Raw genomic sequence first — 16,853 nt, 5'->3', positions numbered from 1 at the left:
CGCTTCCATGGGTGCTCCCCGACCTGCAGAGTTCCTCCAGTGTTTTGTGTACGACGATTCTGCTTTTTGCGTTCATCGTTGCATTTACGTATTGTTACCATATGTACCGTTGGGCTTCATGTACTGCGAGCTTCATGCAGACAAAGAATCTCGCAGTACATGAAGCCCAATGGTACACATGGTAACAATACGCATCCCGACGTATAAGAAAATAGGGTAGTCTAATCTAAACTAAATCTTCAAAAAAGTATGGGGATGTTATGGGGTCATAAGCCCACAGTTTGCTCCTGGGTATACAGTACGTAAACCTGATGATAATATTTATGCCATTCACTTTGACTCATTAGGACACTCACTGGAGTGCAGAGCAGATCTGTTCCTGTGCATGAATGTCCGATGCTGTTGGCACAATCAAGGGTGACGGTGTTTGCGCGGGCTGCTTCATGGACCGATTCCTCTCCATCTCTTCCAGCTCCTTTCTAGCGTCTGCAGAAAGAAAACACAAGGACATATCCTGAGCTGGTAAGCGATGGGTTCGAGGTAACCTTACTTCACTGCCCCTACTTTCGTGTCATTCCTGGTCAGGGTACTCCAGCGAAATGGGATTCGGCTGTGCTAGGTCCAGCAGCAGGTACTTTATTTAGCAGGAATTAACTGTAGTGTGGGCACACTAATTCCCCAGAATGAAGCTGGATCAGTCCTCGTCCAGGGCAAAGATCACAGCACGTCGAAGCAAATACTGACGGGGATAGAGGAATTTTCTTACTTCTTGGGTCTGTCACAAAATTACATGGAGTGGAGAAACTACATTCACAGCTTTGCAGGTTTGGGGCAGCTGGTCTTTTTCTGTGTTCAGCACCAGCATTTATGGAAAGAAAATGCATTTAAGTGTTTAATGGTATCTAAATTTATGCAGGAAATTTGAAGTCTCCACCTGCTGTCTAGTTTCATTTCTGCCTTTTGAATGGAATTTGGTTATAAAGGCTGTAGCTGCTCTGGGATGAGCAAGTACCTGGACTCTAATCCTATGTAATACTGGAGGCGAGGAGCAGTTTTCCTGAGTCAGCTATCCCACTCCTTCAAAATTCATGCCATTTCATGCACATTTTTATTCTTTTCCTCTCTAAAGATAACACATTATATTAAGTATTCTCCAATGCCTATTGACTCAATCAATTAACCTGTCAGATCACCTCTCTTTCAAGTGCTGCCTGGAATATGTTAACTGTTTTCTCAAAGTAAAGTTAAACCACAAGGAGCCGGTTTTGCTTTTTATCTTCCGATTTCAAAGTTCCACATTAATCACCAGTTCTGCGTTCTGACAAAAGGCTACAACCTGAAACGTTTTCTCTCTTCCTCTTTCCACAGTTGCGAGGAGACTTGCTGGATCTTTCCAGCATCTTCCTGTTTTATTTCACATTTCCAGCATCTGCAGGATTTTTTTTAAAATTTCCATTAATCATTTCTTCCTGTAGGAGGAGGAGCTTAGGAAAGACAATGGCGCCTAACAGTGACTTCTTTGCTTGCATCTTTGGAAACAGCTCTATTTCTATCTTTAATCTCTCTATTTTTCCCTTTCAGGGTTCTTCTGAAAACACTGACCTGGAGTTACACACTGACTTCAGTTCTTTGCGGGAATGGGACTTGCTCTCGGGGTCTCATGACCGGCTGCTATTTGATATACCAAGGATGCGGCCTAGGAGATCAGCTCGTCTTTGGAGTTTCAGGATTTCGTGGCTCTGGAGGTGGGCGGACCGAAGGTCGGAGCCTCTGCAGGAGTTCGGTGTGTCGTGGGAGACAGAAGATCGAAAGCAGCAAGATGGCGGCTGGCTGTGTGCCCAGAGGCCTGAGTTCTTTGGGCACAGAGCTCGGAAGAAGTGAGGCAACATGCTTTTATAAATCAGTGAGTTGTTTGTTATGTCTCCCCTCTCACTGTGAAACAGGGACACCATTTTCTCCCTTATTTGGGAGAGAGAGAGAGCCTGTGGTATGTCAAATACTGGGTGAACGAGTAGTCTTTGGGGTACTGCGAATGTATTGAAGCTTTGCTGCATGTTTGAGTGCTCAGTGTGGGGCGCTGATGCTTTTTGCTGGTGGGGGGGTCATTGCTTTGTTGCTGCTTGTGCGTGGGAGAGGGGAGTTGGGGTTCTAACGTTTAACTGTCACTCATTCTTTACAGCAATCCTATGTTTTTGTGGATTTATATTGTACACATTTTTCTGACATTAAGTGTACCTTTGAAACCTTTGTAAAAGTTGCCTCTTCACATTGTTATATTTCCTCCAATATGATCTCAGCTTACACACTTTGTGATAATTTTCCTCAAAGCTTTTGAAAATTTGCACAAATAGCTGCTTTATAATGACTGTATCTCTAAGTTTCTGAACCTGTAATCTAATCCTGTCCTACACTCCTTGATGTGATACTTTTCCTCACACCTTCTAAAAATTGTACAAATATCTGCTTTTTAATTGTGCCTAAGTATTCCCTATTGCATCCTGTACAGAATACTCAAACACATTTAACACGCTGTAAGGCTGCTGTTAATGTAATGGCCTCTCTGTAATGTTTCACTGCCAATGTAATGGTTTCTCTATAGCAGCAATGTTTGGGTTATGACTAGAGATGACGGGGTTTGGGATGCGGGAGCGATCCAATGAGAGGAATGTTGTTCTTCCTTGTGAGTCTGGAAGAGAGATTTTCGCAGCCTTTTGCCGGGGAGAGGTGAGGAGAGAAGACGTGAATGAAGAGAGTTGGTAGACCGCCGGAAGTAGCGGACTTGGAACGAGGGTCCAAAGGTTAGTGACAATCGGAGGAGGTCGATGGTGGACGACCGGCTTATCAGTGAGCAACATTTGCACATTCAACTGTTTCATGAGAATGGGCCCTTTTTTTTTTTTGTTTCCTTTGCTAACCATATAGTCAAATTAAGAATTATAGAGCTCAATCATTTAATCAAATATTGTGTACTGTTTGTTATTTTGCGGTACTGATTTGTAACAGGGACACATCGCGCAGCATCCACCCAAACGAGATTTCTTAAGTTTGGCCAGGCCGGGGACTATCACCCCCTATATTAAACTGCTAGCTGAAGTGAGAGTTACACACAGAACTAGAATATAGCACAGAAACAGACAGGCCCTTTGGCCCATGATATTGTGCCAACCTCCATAAACCTACTCTACAATCAATCTAACCCTTCCTTCCTACACAGTCTATAATGTCCATTTTTCTTGGATCCATGTCTCTAAGAGTCTTTTTAATGTCCATTTTATCAGCCTCTATCACCATCTCCGTCAGTGCATTTCAGGCTCCCATCACTCTCCGTATGAGGAACCTACTTCTGACATCTCATCCTAATCATTCCTCCGGTAACTTTAGATCGATGTCCTCTGGTATTGGCCATTGCTGCCCTGGGAAAAGGTGATGGCTGTCCACTCTACCTGTGCTTCTCCTCATCTTGTACGCTTCTATCAGGTCATCGCTCATCTTTCGTTCTTCCAAAGGGAAACTCCCTAGCTTGCTCAAGCTATCCTCATTAGACATGCTCTCTAATCCAGGCAGCATCCTGGAAAATCTCCTCTGCATCCTCTCCAAAATTTTCACATCTTTGCTACAGCGAGGCTCTAGAATATTGGGTACCAGAGGACCTCACCCATAATGTGTGTTAATCCATCCTTTTCTGTGAGTGCATCCTGCCTAGTTATCTCCCTTTATTTTACAGGATCCCCTGAGTATGATGCAATTACTCAATGGTTTAGTTCATGTAATGTTCTCTATCCCGTACGATTACCTTTCAATTTTCCTGACAGTATCACTCTTTCCTCTTCCGCCACCCGTTGCTGCTTACTGACTGTGAGCAGCCTCTCCTCCACGGCCACGATTGTCCGAGAATGTTGCCGGATCTGCTCCTTGAACTCTGTGACCTCTTTTAGGTGGCTCCGTCCCTCGACTTCAATTCGATTCCTGAGCTCCTGGCTCTCCGCTTTCTGCTGTCGCCTCTGAGCTGCCAGCTCCTCGCGCAGATCAACCTCAGGAAGCCAAGGGAAACCACAGTAAAAAGACAATAATATACAGTGAAGGTATTCCAAATAACCAGAAGGAGAAAAAGCTCTTGGAAGATAGACAGCAGCAAAGGAGAAAGGGCATTTCATGGAGGAATTTTGGACAAGTTCTGTCCACGGTGATCATTTGCTACCCTGATTCCCAGTTAGTACGTGTACTGGTGTCTCTTCATATTCAACATCCTTGGGTGCAGGCCCCTCTCTATGGCCCTATGTTTGATTCCAGAGGCTACTGTACGGGAGCAATGAGGAGCTTCGAGATCTGTCTATCCAAGGTCATGAAGTGCCAAGCAACATGCGGTTCAAATGGGTGCTTGCTTAATGAAGACAGACATTTTTAAAGAGATGTGGAGTGAAAAGTAAGTTAGTTCCACAAAGACCCATTTTTTCCTAATTATTTATCTAACCATTGCTTCATGTGAAGAGAGAATTCTTAACCTCTTTTGTCAGTGTCAAGTACGGCTCTTGATAGCAGTAGTTTGTTCAAACATGGCAATGATTTATATTTCGGAATAGAATAATAAAATGTTCAAAATGCTCAGATAGTCAGGGAACCTTGAGCAGTAGCCCGTTCCAACGAAGCTCAACACCATTTCAACTTTGACCAGCTTGCTTCAGCCTCAGTATTAGTTCAACAATTTTGATTAACCAGCCTTGAATTCTTCACTTCCAGCATTTACCTCCTTCATTTGTCATTTACTAGGAATCCCTCAACAACGATGGCCCAACATGAAGTGCACAGCAAGGCCATGCACCACCAGCAACAATGGCAACAGCCAGTGGCTGCCATATTGGCAAAGCTATCCAGGAAGCCCTGGGAAGGCTTCCTTAGAAACGTTAGACCTTGCCGGGGAGAGGTTCTTTGTTCAACTCAATAATAAACGTGGTGTTATTGTAGGATTAGTGTTTGCAGATGGTTGATGAACCATGTAGACCCAGTCAGCTGACATGCTTGTTTCTGTGCAGTATCTCTCTATGGCTAACGCCAGAAGATGATAGACAGCAAAGCCTTTTCAAAGGTTTTTCTTGGAGAGAGAAGAGAACTGAGGAGAGGGAGCTGTCCAAGGTAAAGCTTGAATTGGGGTGGTGGTGAGCAGCAAGAGTGGATCCTGTAGAATAGGTGGAGAAATGGAGGGAGGGAGGATTGCCAGAGAGAGAGTGGAGGAGGACAGAGTTGGAAGGAAGGGGTAAGGGGTGTTAGGGGAGGAATGGGAGGGGACGTCTGGAGGGGAAGGGAAAATGTGTGAAGAAGGGTGGAGAGGAGGGAATGAAAAAGGACATGTGTGCCTGGGACATGTATACCGTCAGGGTAGTCTCCAGCCCCTTGGTGTGAACATAGAATTCTCCAACTTCCGGTAATTCCCTCCCTCCCCCTTCCCCCATCCCACTTTCACTCTGCCTCCTCTTCCAGCTGCCTATCACCTCTCTCATGATTCTGCCTTCTTCTACTACCCGTAGTGCTTTCCCCTTACATTCCTTCTTCACCTCTCCAGCCTATCCCCTCCCTGCTTCCCCTTCCCCACCCCTTGATCTTTCCTCTGATTGGTTTTTCACCTGGCACCTTCCACCTTCTTTATAGGGTCCCTGCCCCCTCCCTCTTCGGTCCTGACGGAGGGTCTCGGCCCGAAACGCTGACTGCTCGTTTCAACGGATGCTGCCCGACCTGCTGAGTTCCTCCAGCCTGTTGTACGTGTTGCTTTGACCACAGCATCTGCAGTGTACTTTGTGTGCCTGGAATCACCCATGTGCCAACACCGAGTTTTCCTCTTGTGAAGCCCGTGAGATAATGACTGTGCAATGACCACTCCAGATTGGAAGAAATGAAACACGGGCATCTTCAGAATCCAGGCAGTATGGACCATGGGCAGCTACAACAGTTGCACCATTATCATAGCTTGGAACCCGAACGACACTGGTGTCACTTCTCTTAGTGAGATACGATGAAAAAACAAAAATCTGGGAAGAAGAATGTTATTTTTATCAGGTAAGTTTCGCTGAGATAGATAGGCTGTTGTTTCCATGACATCCCCTGTGGGATAAGTGGATCTCTCTTGACCTTCCCATTCACTCTAACCTGGGTGAAGAAGGAATTCTGCTCCGAGCATGAGAAATCCCCGGCCTGTGTCCAAAAGGGAACAGTAGGGAAAGCTAACTCGAGTAGAGTTTTCTTCACGATCATGATGAAACTCTAGGAAGATGGTCCCATTCTCATCAACATCCTGTTTCATCAGCAAGAAAAGTACAAATCATCAGGGCAACTCCCTCCAAACAGGTACCATCACCATTCAGATTATGTCAATGTCCGAGTGAGAGACCCTACCTCACCTGTGCCGCAGTAAAGATATCAATGGCTCTCTCATCTGTTTCTTAGCAGCAACTGAAACATTGTGACATGAAAACTGACATCTACAGTCAATCAGGCAGGTCCTCACACGCTCTCACTTCCAGGTACTACAGAGTGTCCATAGGACCCTGATTGCAATGGAGTGCACCACATCCAGCCCGGTATTGCTGGGAGACCGCACTGAAAAGAGCTTGTTTTGCTTTTTATTGAGATACAGCACAGAGTAGGCCATTCCAAGCCCTCAAGCCACACTGCCCAGAAATCCCCCAATTTAATCCTGGCCTAATCAAGGCCAGCTTCCAATGAACAATTACCTGACCAACCAGTATTGTCTTTGGACTGCGGGAGGAAGCCATATCACCTGGAGAAAATCCATGTGGTCACGGGGAGAACGTACAAACTCCTTACAGGCAGCGACAGGAATTGAACCCTGAATCGCCTATACTGTAAAGTGTTGTGCCACCAATAGTGTTCCTGAAGAACAACCAGCTGACATCCATACCTCAGGTACAACAAAGCCTCTGGTGCAGTTAGCAACCCTGCTAAAGTTCTAAAAGGTGGTGAAGGGGAGTTTCTTACACAAACTTACAGCCTATTTTCCTTTACTGGGAAGGCAGTGGTGATGGTGGCAGTGTTGTAATTACAATTGTTTTCAAGAGAAGACCTCAATCTTCTTTCAACCCTAACTTTTCCCATTTCTGATGAAAGGAACTAGAAGTTAAAGATAAATAAATGTTTTATTTCTAATTCTCTCTCAACAGATGCAGTTGAATACTTCCAGCCTTTTCTGTTAATACTGCAGATTTCAAATGTCTGCTATGTTTTGCACTAGGATTTTTGGGGAATTCAGCAGAGGATGGATAAATGAGAAGGAGAGGAGGATCAAACGGTAACAGGAAGAAAGACATCATAAGTGATTCCCCCAGCAACGGCAGTATGGAACCGGGCCTGTGCTTTCTGACTCAGCCAAAAGAAGCCAGTGAGGTGCTGAATGGTAGCCAACTGTGTGAAAGAGCACAGTCGGCTCAAACACATTGACAAGACGTAGACTGCCTTTGTCACAATCATACACCACGTCAGTTCTGTCTAGTTCCCAAAGACAGTAAGTGGAGTGCTGCACAGCCTGGGGTACTGCGGTTTAGATGAAAACTGACTCACTCAGATACTGGTAAAAGGTGCCCCATGTGACTCTTTCCAGGAACAAAGAGAAAGCTCTTCCAGAATCCTGATTGATTACTAGAAATCTGTGAGCTTTCACTTGCTGAGATGACTGCCAGTGACCCGAGTGAGTAAATGTAATTTGGCAGTCAATTCAGCAACTGCCAGCTCACAGATTCCTAACAACCTTACAGGGAGTAAGTTATTTTAGACAAGTGCTTTGGGATGTCCTGCGCATGGCAAAGGTGCTGCAGCTGCTGTTCTTCAAACCCCTCTGTGAATGCTTCTCAACTAAAAGCAGCATGTGTGAAAAATCAGAGGGTACCTCCATCTTCCTTGCTTCGTCCAGTGCTTGTGATGTGTTTTTCAGCTGCAGTGTCAGAGTCTCCACCTCCTGACGCTTCACCGCTGCGTCCTGTGAACAAAGACACACAGGAGAGGTGAGATCCCCAACCTCCTGGAGGCAATTGATCAGTTCAGCACTGTGGTGTGTCAAGAAGGTAAGTAGACTGCTTCTGTGTGCATCAGCTAGTGCCAATCCCTACACACGGCTCCATTAATAAAGAACCTAACCTCTTCCCAATGAATGCACTGCCGTCAAAACCCCTCCACCCCCCCCCCACCATGGTAGCATTGTGGCTGAGCTACACAAGAGCTGCTGGGAAATTTAAAATAAGAGATCAACGTGGAATTTTTAAAGTGTTATGATCAGCAAATCAGATCACAAGAATATGAGTCTGTTGTAAAAACTCAGTCTGTTCATTAATATCCTGCAGGGAAAGAAATCTGTCTGATCTAACTCCTGACCTGCCAATGTAAATGTTCTACTGGTAATTGGGGATGGAGGATAAATACTGGCCTTGCCAGTGACATTAATATTCTATAAATGATTATAAACCTCACACTGTCCCCTCAAACACATTCACCGCTGTCATCGGCTCTCTCAGCCCATGCACTAGTGCAGGAACCTCCTCCTTTAACCCATTACACTGTGGCCGGGCTGCAGCCTCAGCTTGTGCTGGCCGGATTCGGACTGCGCTGCCGCCAGCTAGAACCGCTCTCAGTCACCTCCACCTGCTCTCACCACTCACCTCACTCAGCTTCTGGAGACGAAGTTCCGTTTCCTCATGCCTTCTCTTCTCCTCCGCCACCGCTTCCAGCCCCTTCTCCTTCTCCAGCGCTAACGCCTCGGCAAGTTGCTGTGGGACAGAGAATAGTCCATTAGTTCACCGAGCAGTCATCCACGACCAGTGAAACCAGCTTCGCCCTGGGCACGTCATGACTGCTTGATTATCTCTAACGTTTTGCTCCTCAATCCTGACCTCAGGTGCCACTTGCACGACATTCCCCTTCTGACCAGATAGATTTCCTCCGGGTGTTCCAGTATCACGTTACTCGGTTAATTGACTGTTGTATGTTGCTGGTGTGAAGGTGAGTGATAGAATCTGAGGGGGTGGGGGAGGTAAGATTGATGAAAATATGGAAAGAAACATGGAATTAATGCAGGATTAGCGCACCTGAATGTTGATGGTTGGCACAGACCCCAGTTAGCTGAGGGTCTGTCTCCACACCATATCTCTGTACGACTGTGGTGGACACGTATCACTATAATCCACATTCCTGATGAAGGACCTCAGCCCAAAAAGCTGCTTAATCCTCTCTATAGAAGTTGCCTGACCTGCTGAGATCCTCCAGCATTTTTAATGTGTTGCTCTTGACTTCCAGCATCTGCAGAATCTCTTGTGCTTTTGCTATAATCGCGGTCTGCCTGGACTAGTCCTCATGCTGGCTACACACCGCGGCAGCTTTTAAACCTGTCAGGGATGGGTGGGGGTGGGAGGAGGGATCTGTCATACACCTTACATCCAGACTGAGTTTACCCATGTACTCAATCCACCGCGACGTAACACTGAGCGTCATAGGAAGTCATTCCTACCTGTAGCCATCAAACTTTACAACTCCTCCCTTGGAGTGTCAGACACCCTGAGCCAATAGGCTGGTCCTGGACTTATTTCCACTTGGCATAATTTACCTATTATTATTTAATTATTTATGGTTTTATTTTGCTATATTTCTTCACTATTCTTGGTTGGTGCGGCTGTAACGAAACCCAATTTCCCTCGGGATCAATAAAGTATGTCTGTCTGTCTGTCTGTAATATCTCTGGTACGTTCTGTTCTGTGCGTCACACCTGTGACCACTTTGAGTACCTGCTCCTGATGACCATCCAACTGGGAGGCAAGAATGTCTAAAAGACAATCCAGGTGGGCATTAGCTAAGACTAGATCAACTGAGCTAACAAATAGGGTGTCAAGCACACTCTACGCCCAGTAATTATAATGAATCCAAAGGGTGCGATTGTGTTAGGGTGTATTCTGGAGTCATATAGCAACAGTAGAGAAATGTTGTAGAAGAATGTTAGCAATCGCTTAATGGATCTGTTCACCGAACATCAACAGGAAAACGAATAATGAAGGGTTAAATAACAAAACACTAGAAAAGGAGAAGACGGAACAGAGTCATCAATTCAGGAAAGGGCAAAACAAGAGAAAATCTGCAGATGCTGGAAATCCAACGCACACAAAATGCTGGAGGATCTCAGTAGGCCAGGCAGCATCTATGGAAAAGAGTACAGTCGATGCTTTGGGTAGAAACCCTTCAGCAGGACTGGGGAAAATGAATCTGGAAACCATGTGGTACGAGCTGGCGGCGAAGACGTGTTCCCAGAAAGGATGCGTGGCTGTCGTAGCGGGTCTGGGTAAGCACGTGGTCAAGGAGTTGGAGAGAAGCAGAGACCACAAGAAGGGGAGCAGTGAGAGAGGGCTTCTCTGAACTCCTGTCAAAGCGAAGATTTACATTCCTTCAGGGTAGGTGTCCCTGGAAGAGACTTCGCAGTGTAGTAATCCAGTCGCAAACAGGAGAAAACCTGCAGATGCTGCAAGTCCGAGCAACTCACACAAAATGCTGGAGGAACTCAGCAGGCCAGGCAGCATCAGTGGAAAAGAGTGCAGTCAACATTTTGGGCCAAAACGTTGACTGTACTCTTTTCCAGGAAAGGGAAGTCATTTTTGAAGAGCACATGCAGTTGAGGACAATCTACTGGCATGAAATGAGAATTGATTAACACGCAGAAAGCAAATAGTGGGAACAATCATGTCAGGTCTTTCTCAGGTCAGCAGAGACTTGACTAGTGGAGCTGTGCAGGAACTGGTGTTTGGGCCTCTGCTATTCACAATTGATATCAAAACTGACCCAGGGGATGGAATATTCCTGTTTCCAAGTTTGGTGATTATAGTTGGGTAGCATCATGAAATTAAGTATCATTGAGAGTAGGAGGTTGGGGTATTGAGGCTTTAAGTGGATTATAATCATACAGTTTGCATGGTTACCAGGTCCCCTTGGGCATATATGTACATTTCTCAATCCCTCACCATTTAAACAATACTCTGCTTTTCACCCTGCATCAAAATAGATAACTTGCCATTTTTCCATATTACATCGCATTTGTCATGTTCCTGCTCACTCACACAGTTTGACTTTGATCCACTTGGCTAAGTGGATGCAGGGAGGGGGGATGCCCCTGGCTGACAAACCTAGAACTAAGGGTCAGAGACTTAGGACAAGGGATAGAGCATCTGGGACAGAGCTGAGGAGCAATCTCTTCCCTTGGAAAGTTCCTTTGGAACTCTTCATCCTGGAGGCTACGAAGGCTCGGTCAATAATCACATCCAAAAACAGAGGTCAATAGATTCCTGAATATTCAGGGAATCAAGAGATACAGAGATAGTGCAGGAAAATATTCTTGAGGTAGAACTAATCATGATGTTGATGAATAGCAGAAAAGGGTTTAAGAACCGGATAGTCAACCCCCCCGCCAGACTCTTATGTTTTTGTGAGCATCATGTGTGGGACAAATATTCCTGGCAACGCTGCAAAAGGAATGACCCGGGTATTGCAGTGGGTGGATACAGACAAGTCACACCAGAAAAGCCCAGGTGAATTTAGAACAGCATCGTATTATTGAATTCCCGAGCAATTAATTAATCAGAGAGGCCCATCTGTCATCTGCAATATATAAAGTTTAATGCCAAGTTCAAAATGGGAAAGAACAGGGCAAGTGGAACCTCAGCGCTGTGCAAACCCTTTCCAGCCCAGGCTACAAAATTCAGGCTGGGGACTGCTTACCTGCTCGTGTTGCTCTTGAACCTCTGACTGCCAGCGTCTAAACTCTTCCTCCATCTGTTGCTTGCACTCTGCCTGCAGAGCATTCAGCTGCTCCTCTCTCTCACGATCCCTGGAATTCTGCATCTGATCCACCTGCTCCTGTGGAATACATTAATCCATTACACGGCATCATTCGAGACTCGGGGATAAGGTTGCCAATTCCCCAGATTTGAGCTGGAATCATGAAGGGTTACAGATTAATCTTTAAAACCTTATTGCAAGCAACCAGGGAGAATATTCCAAGGGCATTAAAAAAAAAAGAGTATAGTGTGTTTTGTTTTATATTTTAATTCATTCACTGGTTATAAAGTACTGGTGATTGGGAGCAAAAGGGTAGGGTGGGTGTCAGAGATGCAAAGTGCTCTGTTAAACGTCCAGACAACGATGCCAATATCAGACAGGCTGCAACTTCTCTTCCAGCAGTGAATTAATCCTGATGACACAGGGCCCAGAAGCAGCCCACAGGAGCTGGCGCACTGCCTTTCAGGGAAACACAAAGCAACTGTGAGAAAAACCTTTAATCCGTTGAGGGCACAAAGAGCAAATGTGCGTGTAGTGCGGAGCAGAGGAAAGAATACAGACAAAGGCCTCACACACCATGGGCAGCCTGTGTTGAGGCAGGATTTGTCTGCTAAAGCAGGACTTAGAAAGCAGCAAGTGCTTCCTGAGTTCAAGATGAGAAAGGTAAGGACAGACACTCACCCCCGATATCTAAAGGGGTTCACTGCAATCGACAGAGAGGTGATCGCATATTAGTTCCCCTGGGAGATGTCTGGCTTTCTCTTTATTTTAGTTTTCCAGTATCTGCAGTTGTTTTTTTATAAGTTTAATTTACTGTAACATCCTGACTGATTATATCTTTCAGTCATACACATGCCATGACCCCTTCAGATAACGATCACAAGGAAAGGACGGTATCCTGGGCACCTGACTGCAGGGCTTTTACATGTCATACAAAAGAAAGAAAGGTCTAAATTTGCCCAGGCATATGTGTGTTACCTGTGTGTATATGTGAGCATCTGCATGTATGAGTAAGTGTGTGCGTGTGTGTGCTTATTACCATGTTGATGCTAAATTGCATGGATATACAAATGTGTATTGGTACACGCGTATATGCGTGCTAACAGACGTTGACAGACATATTCACTATTCCGATACTGTCTTTTCACCGACAATGCCTGTCCTACTTCAGTCTGAGTTCTGTCCACTTGCTACTACACTTGTTGATCTGCAGTGAATCCCCATTTAGCAATCGTAAAATTATCAAGTTTGTTTTCAGGTCACTCCATGGTTTTGCCCCCCCTCCCCATATTAGATACCTTCTCCAGCCCTATTTTACTCCAAGGCGTCTCTACCCTTCGAATTCCAGCCTTTAACCCATCTTCAGATATAATCACCCCATCACTGAGCCTTAAGCTTCTGAGGTCCTTCACTGTAATTCCCCAAGTATCTTCACCTCCCACTCCTTAAAAACCAATCTTTATACCCAAGCACTGGGCCACCTGCCCTGATGTTCAAAGCTCAAAACTCCAAGTACATTTCTTATCAAACTATACATACAGTGTACAACCCCGAGATTCGTCTTTCCATAGACAACCACGAAACAAAGAAACACTATGGAATCCACTCAGAAAACATCAAACATCTAACACTCAAAAAAAAGAACACATTGCGCAAATGCCAAAAATTTAGTGAAGAACACAGAATATAAAACATCAAACCACAGAGTCATTGAAACAGTCTAGCAAAGTTCAGTTTAGTTCAGTTCAATTTAGCGCTGTGTTGTTTGTTGACTGCAGGCCACAGAGCCAGACCGGCCAGATCAAAATTGCACGAAATAGCAATAAAAAAGGAGTAACTAGGAGCCAGAAACACATAAAACATGAACTGCAGAGTATGATCCACAAACTGTGTCAGTTAAACCTTGCCCGAGACCCAAGACTCCGGCACCATCGAGCAAGAGATCAGCGAAAGGCAGGCCCCTTTCTCCGGTATGAGTGAGAGAGAGAGAGAGTGTGAGAGAGTGAGAGTGAGAGAGAGAGTGAGAGAGAGAGAGAGAGTGAGAGAGAGAGAGAGAGAGAGAGTGTGAGAGGGGGAGAGAGAGAGAGTGAGAGACAGAGAGAGAGAGAGTGAGAGTGAGAGAGAAAGTGAGAGACAGAGAGAGAGAGTGAGAGTGAGAGTGAGAGAGAGAGAGAGAGCAGTCACATGCAGGCACCTTTCTTCAGTAGAAGTGAGCAAGAGGGAGAGAGATACTGGTCAAAACAGGAAGATGGCGCTAAACACCAGCTCGCCTTCTGCTCTTGACCGCGTTGATTTCAATCTTGCTTGACACTTCAATCAGCAAGATCAGTGAGAAATGAACTCAATCGTGGGCCTGTGCCCTGTCTCCAGGCTTCTTGGCCTCCGGGCTGCATATTCTACATGAAACCTCACCGAACTCCCTCAGAGACAGCAAAGCACCAGATCGCCCAATAGGCCTGAAAGCACACCATCAAACTGTAAGTCACAGGTTCCAAGCTTAGCAGCAGAATCATATTTGAAAGAAGCAGTTGTTTCATAACAGTGTGAAGGATGTCGCCTTTAGTCGTGTTGTTCACTGACACCATCTTCTTCTTCCTTACAATGAAGATTGGGGTTTCAAATCTAAAACCTGTGGAACATTCCCCATACCCTCTGTCTGTATTTCAGAGTTAGAGCAGGGGCATATTTTTGATTTTCATCTAACGCCCATCATTAATATTTTGCTTACTAATGCTCCAGGAAAGAAATTCAAAACATTTTTGAACATTAAAGGTGCAGTGTTAATGGAATGTACAACCACAGTACCTGCAAGGTCTTTGCTTGCTCCTCTGCCTCGTGAAGTTTCTGTGGCAGCAACTGGACACATCCACTGATTCCTGCACAGAAATAAAATGAGAGGTGCTGACAATGCCAATGCCCTGGCCCTATTTTAAATACTTAAATTCTGACTACAGTACTGAGCAAAAGTCTTAGGCACATATCTATATAGCTAGGATGCCTAAGACTTTTGAATCTACTCTATATTACATTGACTGTTCTACTTATTATAAGTTATTATAAATTCCTATGATTGCACATTGCACATTTAGACGGAGACATAACGGAAACGTTTTTACTTCTCATGTATGTGAAGGATGTAAGAAATCAATAAAGTCAAGACAGTCAACCTGGAGTGGAGAGCAAGTTTGTAAATCAGGTGGGAGTAAAGGATGTTGGAAATGACAAGGGTGGAACTCTGTGGGGGGGGCGGGGGACAGGTGGCAGAGAAGAAGTGCCAGGGCAGGGGGCAGGGGGTTGTGTGGGTACAGACACCAGACTAGGTCATTTGATTCCTAGTAATTGGTTTATTGATCATTACAGAATGTCTCTCTGGTGCTTCTGCTCCCTCCTCGCGTCCCAGCCATGAATCCCTCCTCCCTGCCCCCTCCACGCTCCCTGTCCACAATATAGACCCGTATCAGAATCGGGTTTATCATCACTCACATCTGTCATGATGTTTTTTACAGCAGCAGTATAGTGCAAGGCATAAAATTACTATGGTACTATTGCAAAACTCTTGGGCACTCTAGTCTAAGACTTTTGCAGAGTACTGTAGTAATTTACCAATCTCTGCAATAGTCCACTGTCTGTAAAGGTCAATCTATCCTGTACCAACAGGCCACACCGCCATTCTTAACACCAGCCTTCTTCACGTGAGGCCACGCTGAATACCAGATCATTTGGGAGTAAATATCCCCGAATGGATGCTATTGGGAATGAAGTTGGCTTTGAGCTCTAGGTTTAGAAAGGTGCCAGTGTCTGATGCCCTTAGCTGTCATAGCTTAAGGGTGAAGGGTGAAATATTTAAGGGGAGCCTGGGGAAAATACTTCACAGAAGGTGGTGTGATGTGCCGATGAGCTGCCAGTGGAAGTAGTGACGTGGGTTCAATTGCAACTTCGAAGAGAAGAGTGGATAAATGTGTGAATGGGAGGGTATAAAGGACTATAGTCCAGATACGGTTCGATGGGACTAGGCAGAACAATAATTTAACATGGACTAGATGGGCTGAAGGGCCTGTTTGTACTGTTGTGCTTTATGACTCCTTATGCCATCCTTAGAGAATGTCACCTCCTTCACAACTTGATACGTCTATCCCAGCATCCACAAGGCTCTGTTCCAATTGGTGCAACCATAACAAAGTGATATTTAAAATGCCGGTGACAGCGTTCTGGACCGACAGAAGAGTCTGGTCAACTGAGAGTGCTTGAAGTGTCTCAAACTCCTGCTTGACACGGTTCACAAAGTCAGTGCGCAGACGAGCCTGGTGATCATAAACACAAGTACAGATTAAGATACTGCGATCACTCCAATAAATGTAGCCACAACATCTGTAGCCTGTAAAAACATCGCAGGTGTAACTGTGCAGTGAAAAAGAAAGACAAATCTCTGTGCATTCAGACTGTTGATTGGAACAATGTAGTACTGCTTGGTCCAAACAAAAATACAACATTCAGGTCAGGAGACATGGGTTTGTCAGTGAGCAGTCCCTGGGCTGTGGGATCACACAACCATTCTGGGCTGAGGCTATCTACCTTTGAAGATCAGATAACCTCACCTACTACAATAGACAGTGATAGCAAAATGGTGCTAATAAATCAGAAGGTTATAGAGAATCTCTTCCGATTTTTCCCCATTGACTTCAATAGAATTAAAAGTAACTCTACTGGTTCATGGACAGGAAAGATTTAGAGCAAGGGTTCCCAACCTAGGGTCCAGAGACCCCTTACTTAATGGTATTGGTCCACAGCATAAAAAAGATTGGGGACCCCTGATTTAGAGGGTTATGAGCAAAAAAGCTGACCAATGGAACTAAATTGGAAGGTTATCTTGATCAGCATGGACCAGTTGGACTAAGGGGTCTATTTCTGTGCTGTATGACTCTCAATGTCTCTAACTCCATTAGACAAAGTTAACATCACTCCCCAGGAGGGACACAGAGGGTCTGATGTTCAGATATCTTTGGAAAGTTGTCCTCAGGAGGAAGACTCTTTCATTCAAACCT

General features: G+C 45.2%; 1 protein-coding gene across 6 annotated transcripts in view; it reads right to left on the bottom strand.

Annotated features, from left to right (window-relative positions):
* fhad1 (forkhead-associated (FHA) phosphopeptide binding domain 1) overlaps nt 1–16,853 on the bottom strand; it is a 143,176-nt gene that overhangs the window by 97,934 nt on the left and 28,389 nt on the right. For 5 of the 6 annotated variants that reach the window (XM_059951875.1, XM_059951873.1, XM_059951879.1 and 2 more), the window contains 7 exons: nt 15,920–16,112; nt 14,617–14,687; nt 11,752–11,889; nt 8,658–8,765; nt 7,892–7,981; nt 3,794–4,031; nt 357–486 (listed from right to left, as the gene is read on the bottom strand). In XM_059951875.1, the coding sequence (XP_059807858.1) occupies nt 357–486; nt 3,794–4,031; nt 7,892–7,981; nt 8,658–8,765; nt 11,752–11,889; nt 14,617–14,687; nt 15,920–16,112 (968 nt within the window). The remainder of the gene's footprint in view (nt 1–356; nt 487–3,793; nt 4,032–7,891; nt 7,982–8,657; nt 8,766–11,751; nt 11,890–14,616; nt 14,688–15,919; nt 16,113–16,853) is intronic. The other variant, XM_059951876.1, reaches the window with a different exon arrangement.

The sequence above is a fragment of the Hypanus sabinus genome, chromosome 27 (genome assembly GCF_030144855.1).
Source record: "Hypanus sabinus isolate sHypSab1 chromosome 27, sHypSab1.hap1, whole genome shotgun sequence".
Classification (NCBI taxonomy): Eukaryota; Metazoa; Chordata; class Chondrichthyes; order Myliobatiformes; family Dasyatidae; genus Hypanus; species Hypanus sabinus.
This window is presented reverse-complemented; position numbering and strand designations above follow the sequence as displayed.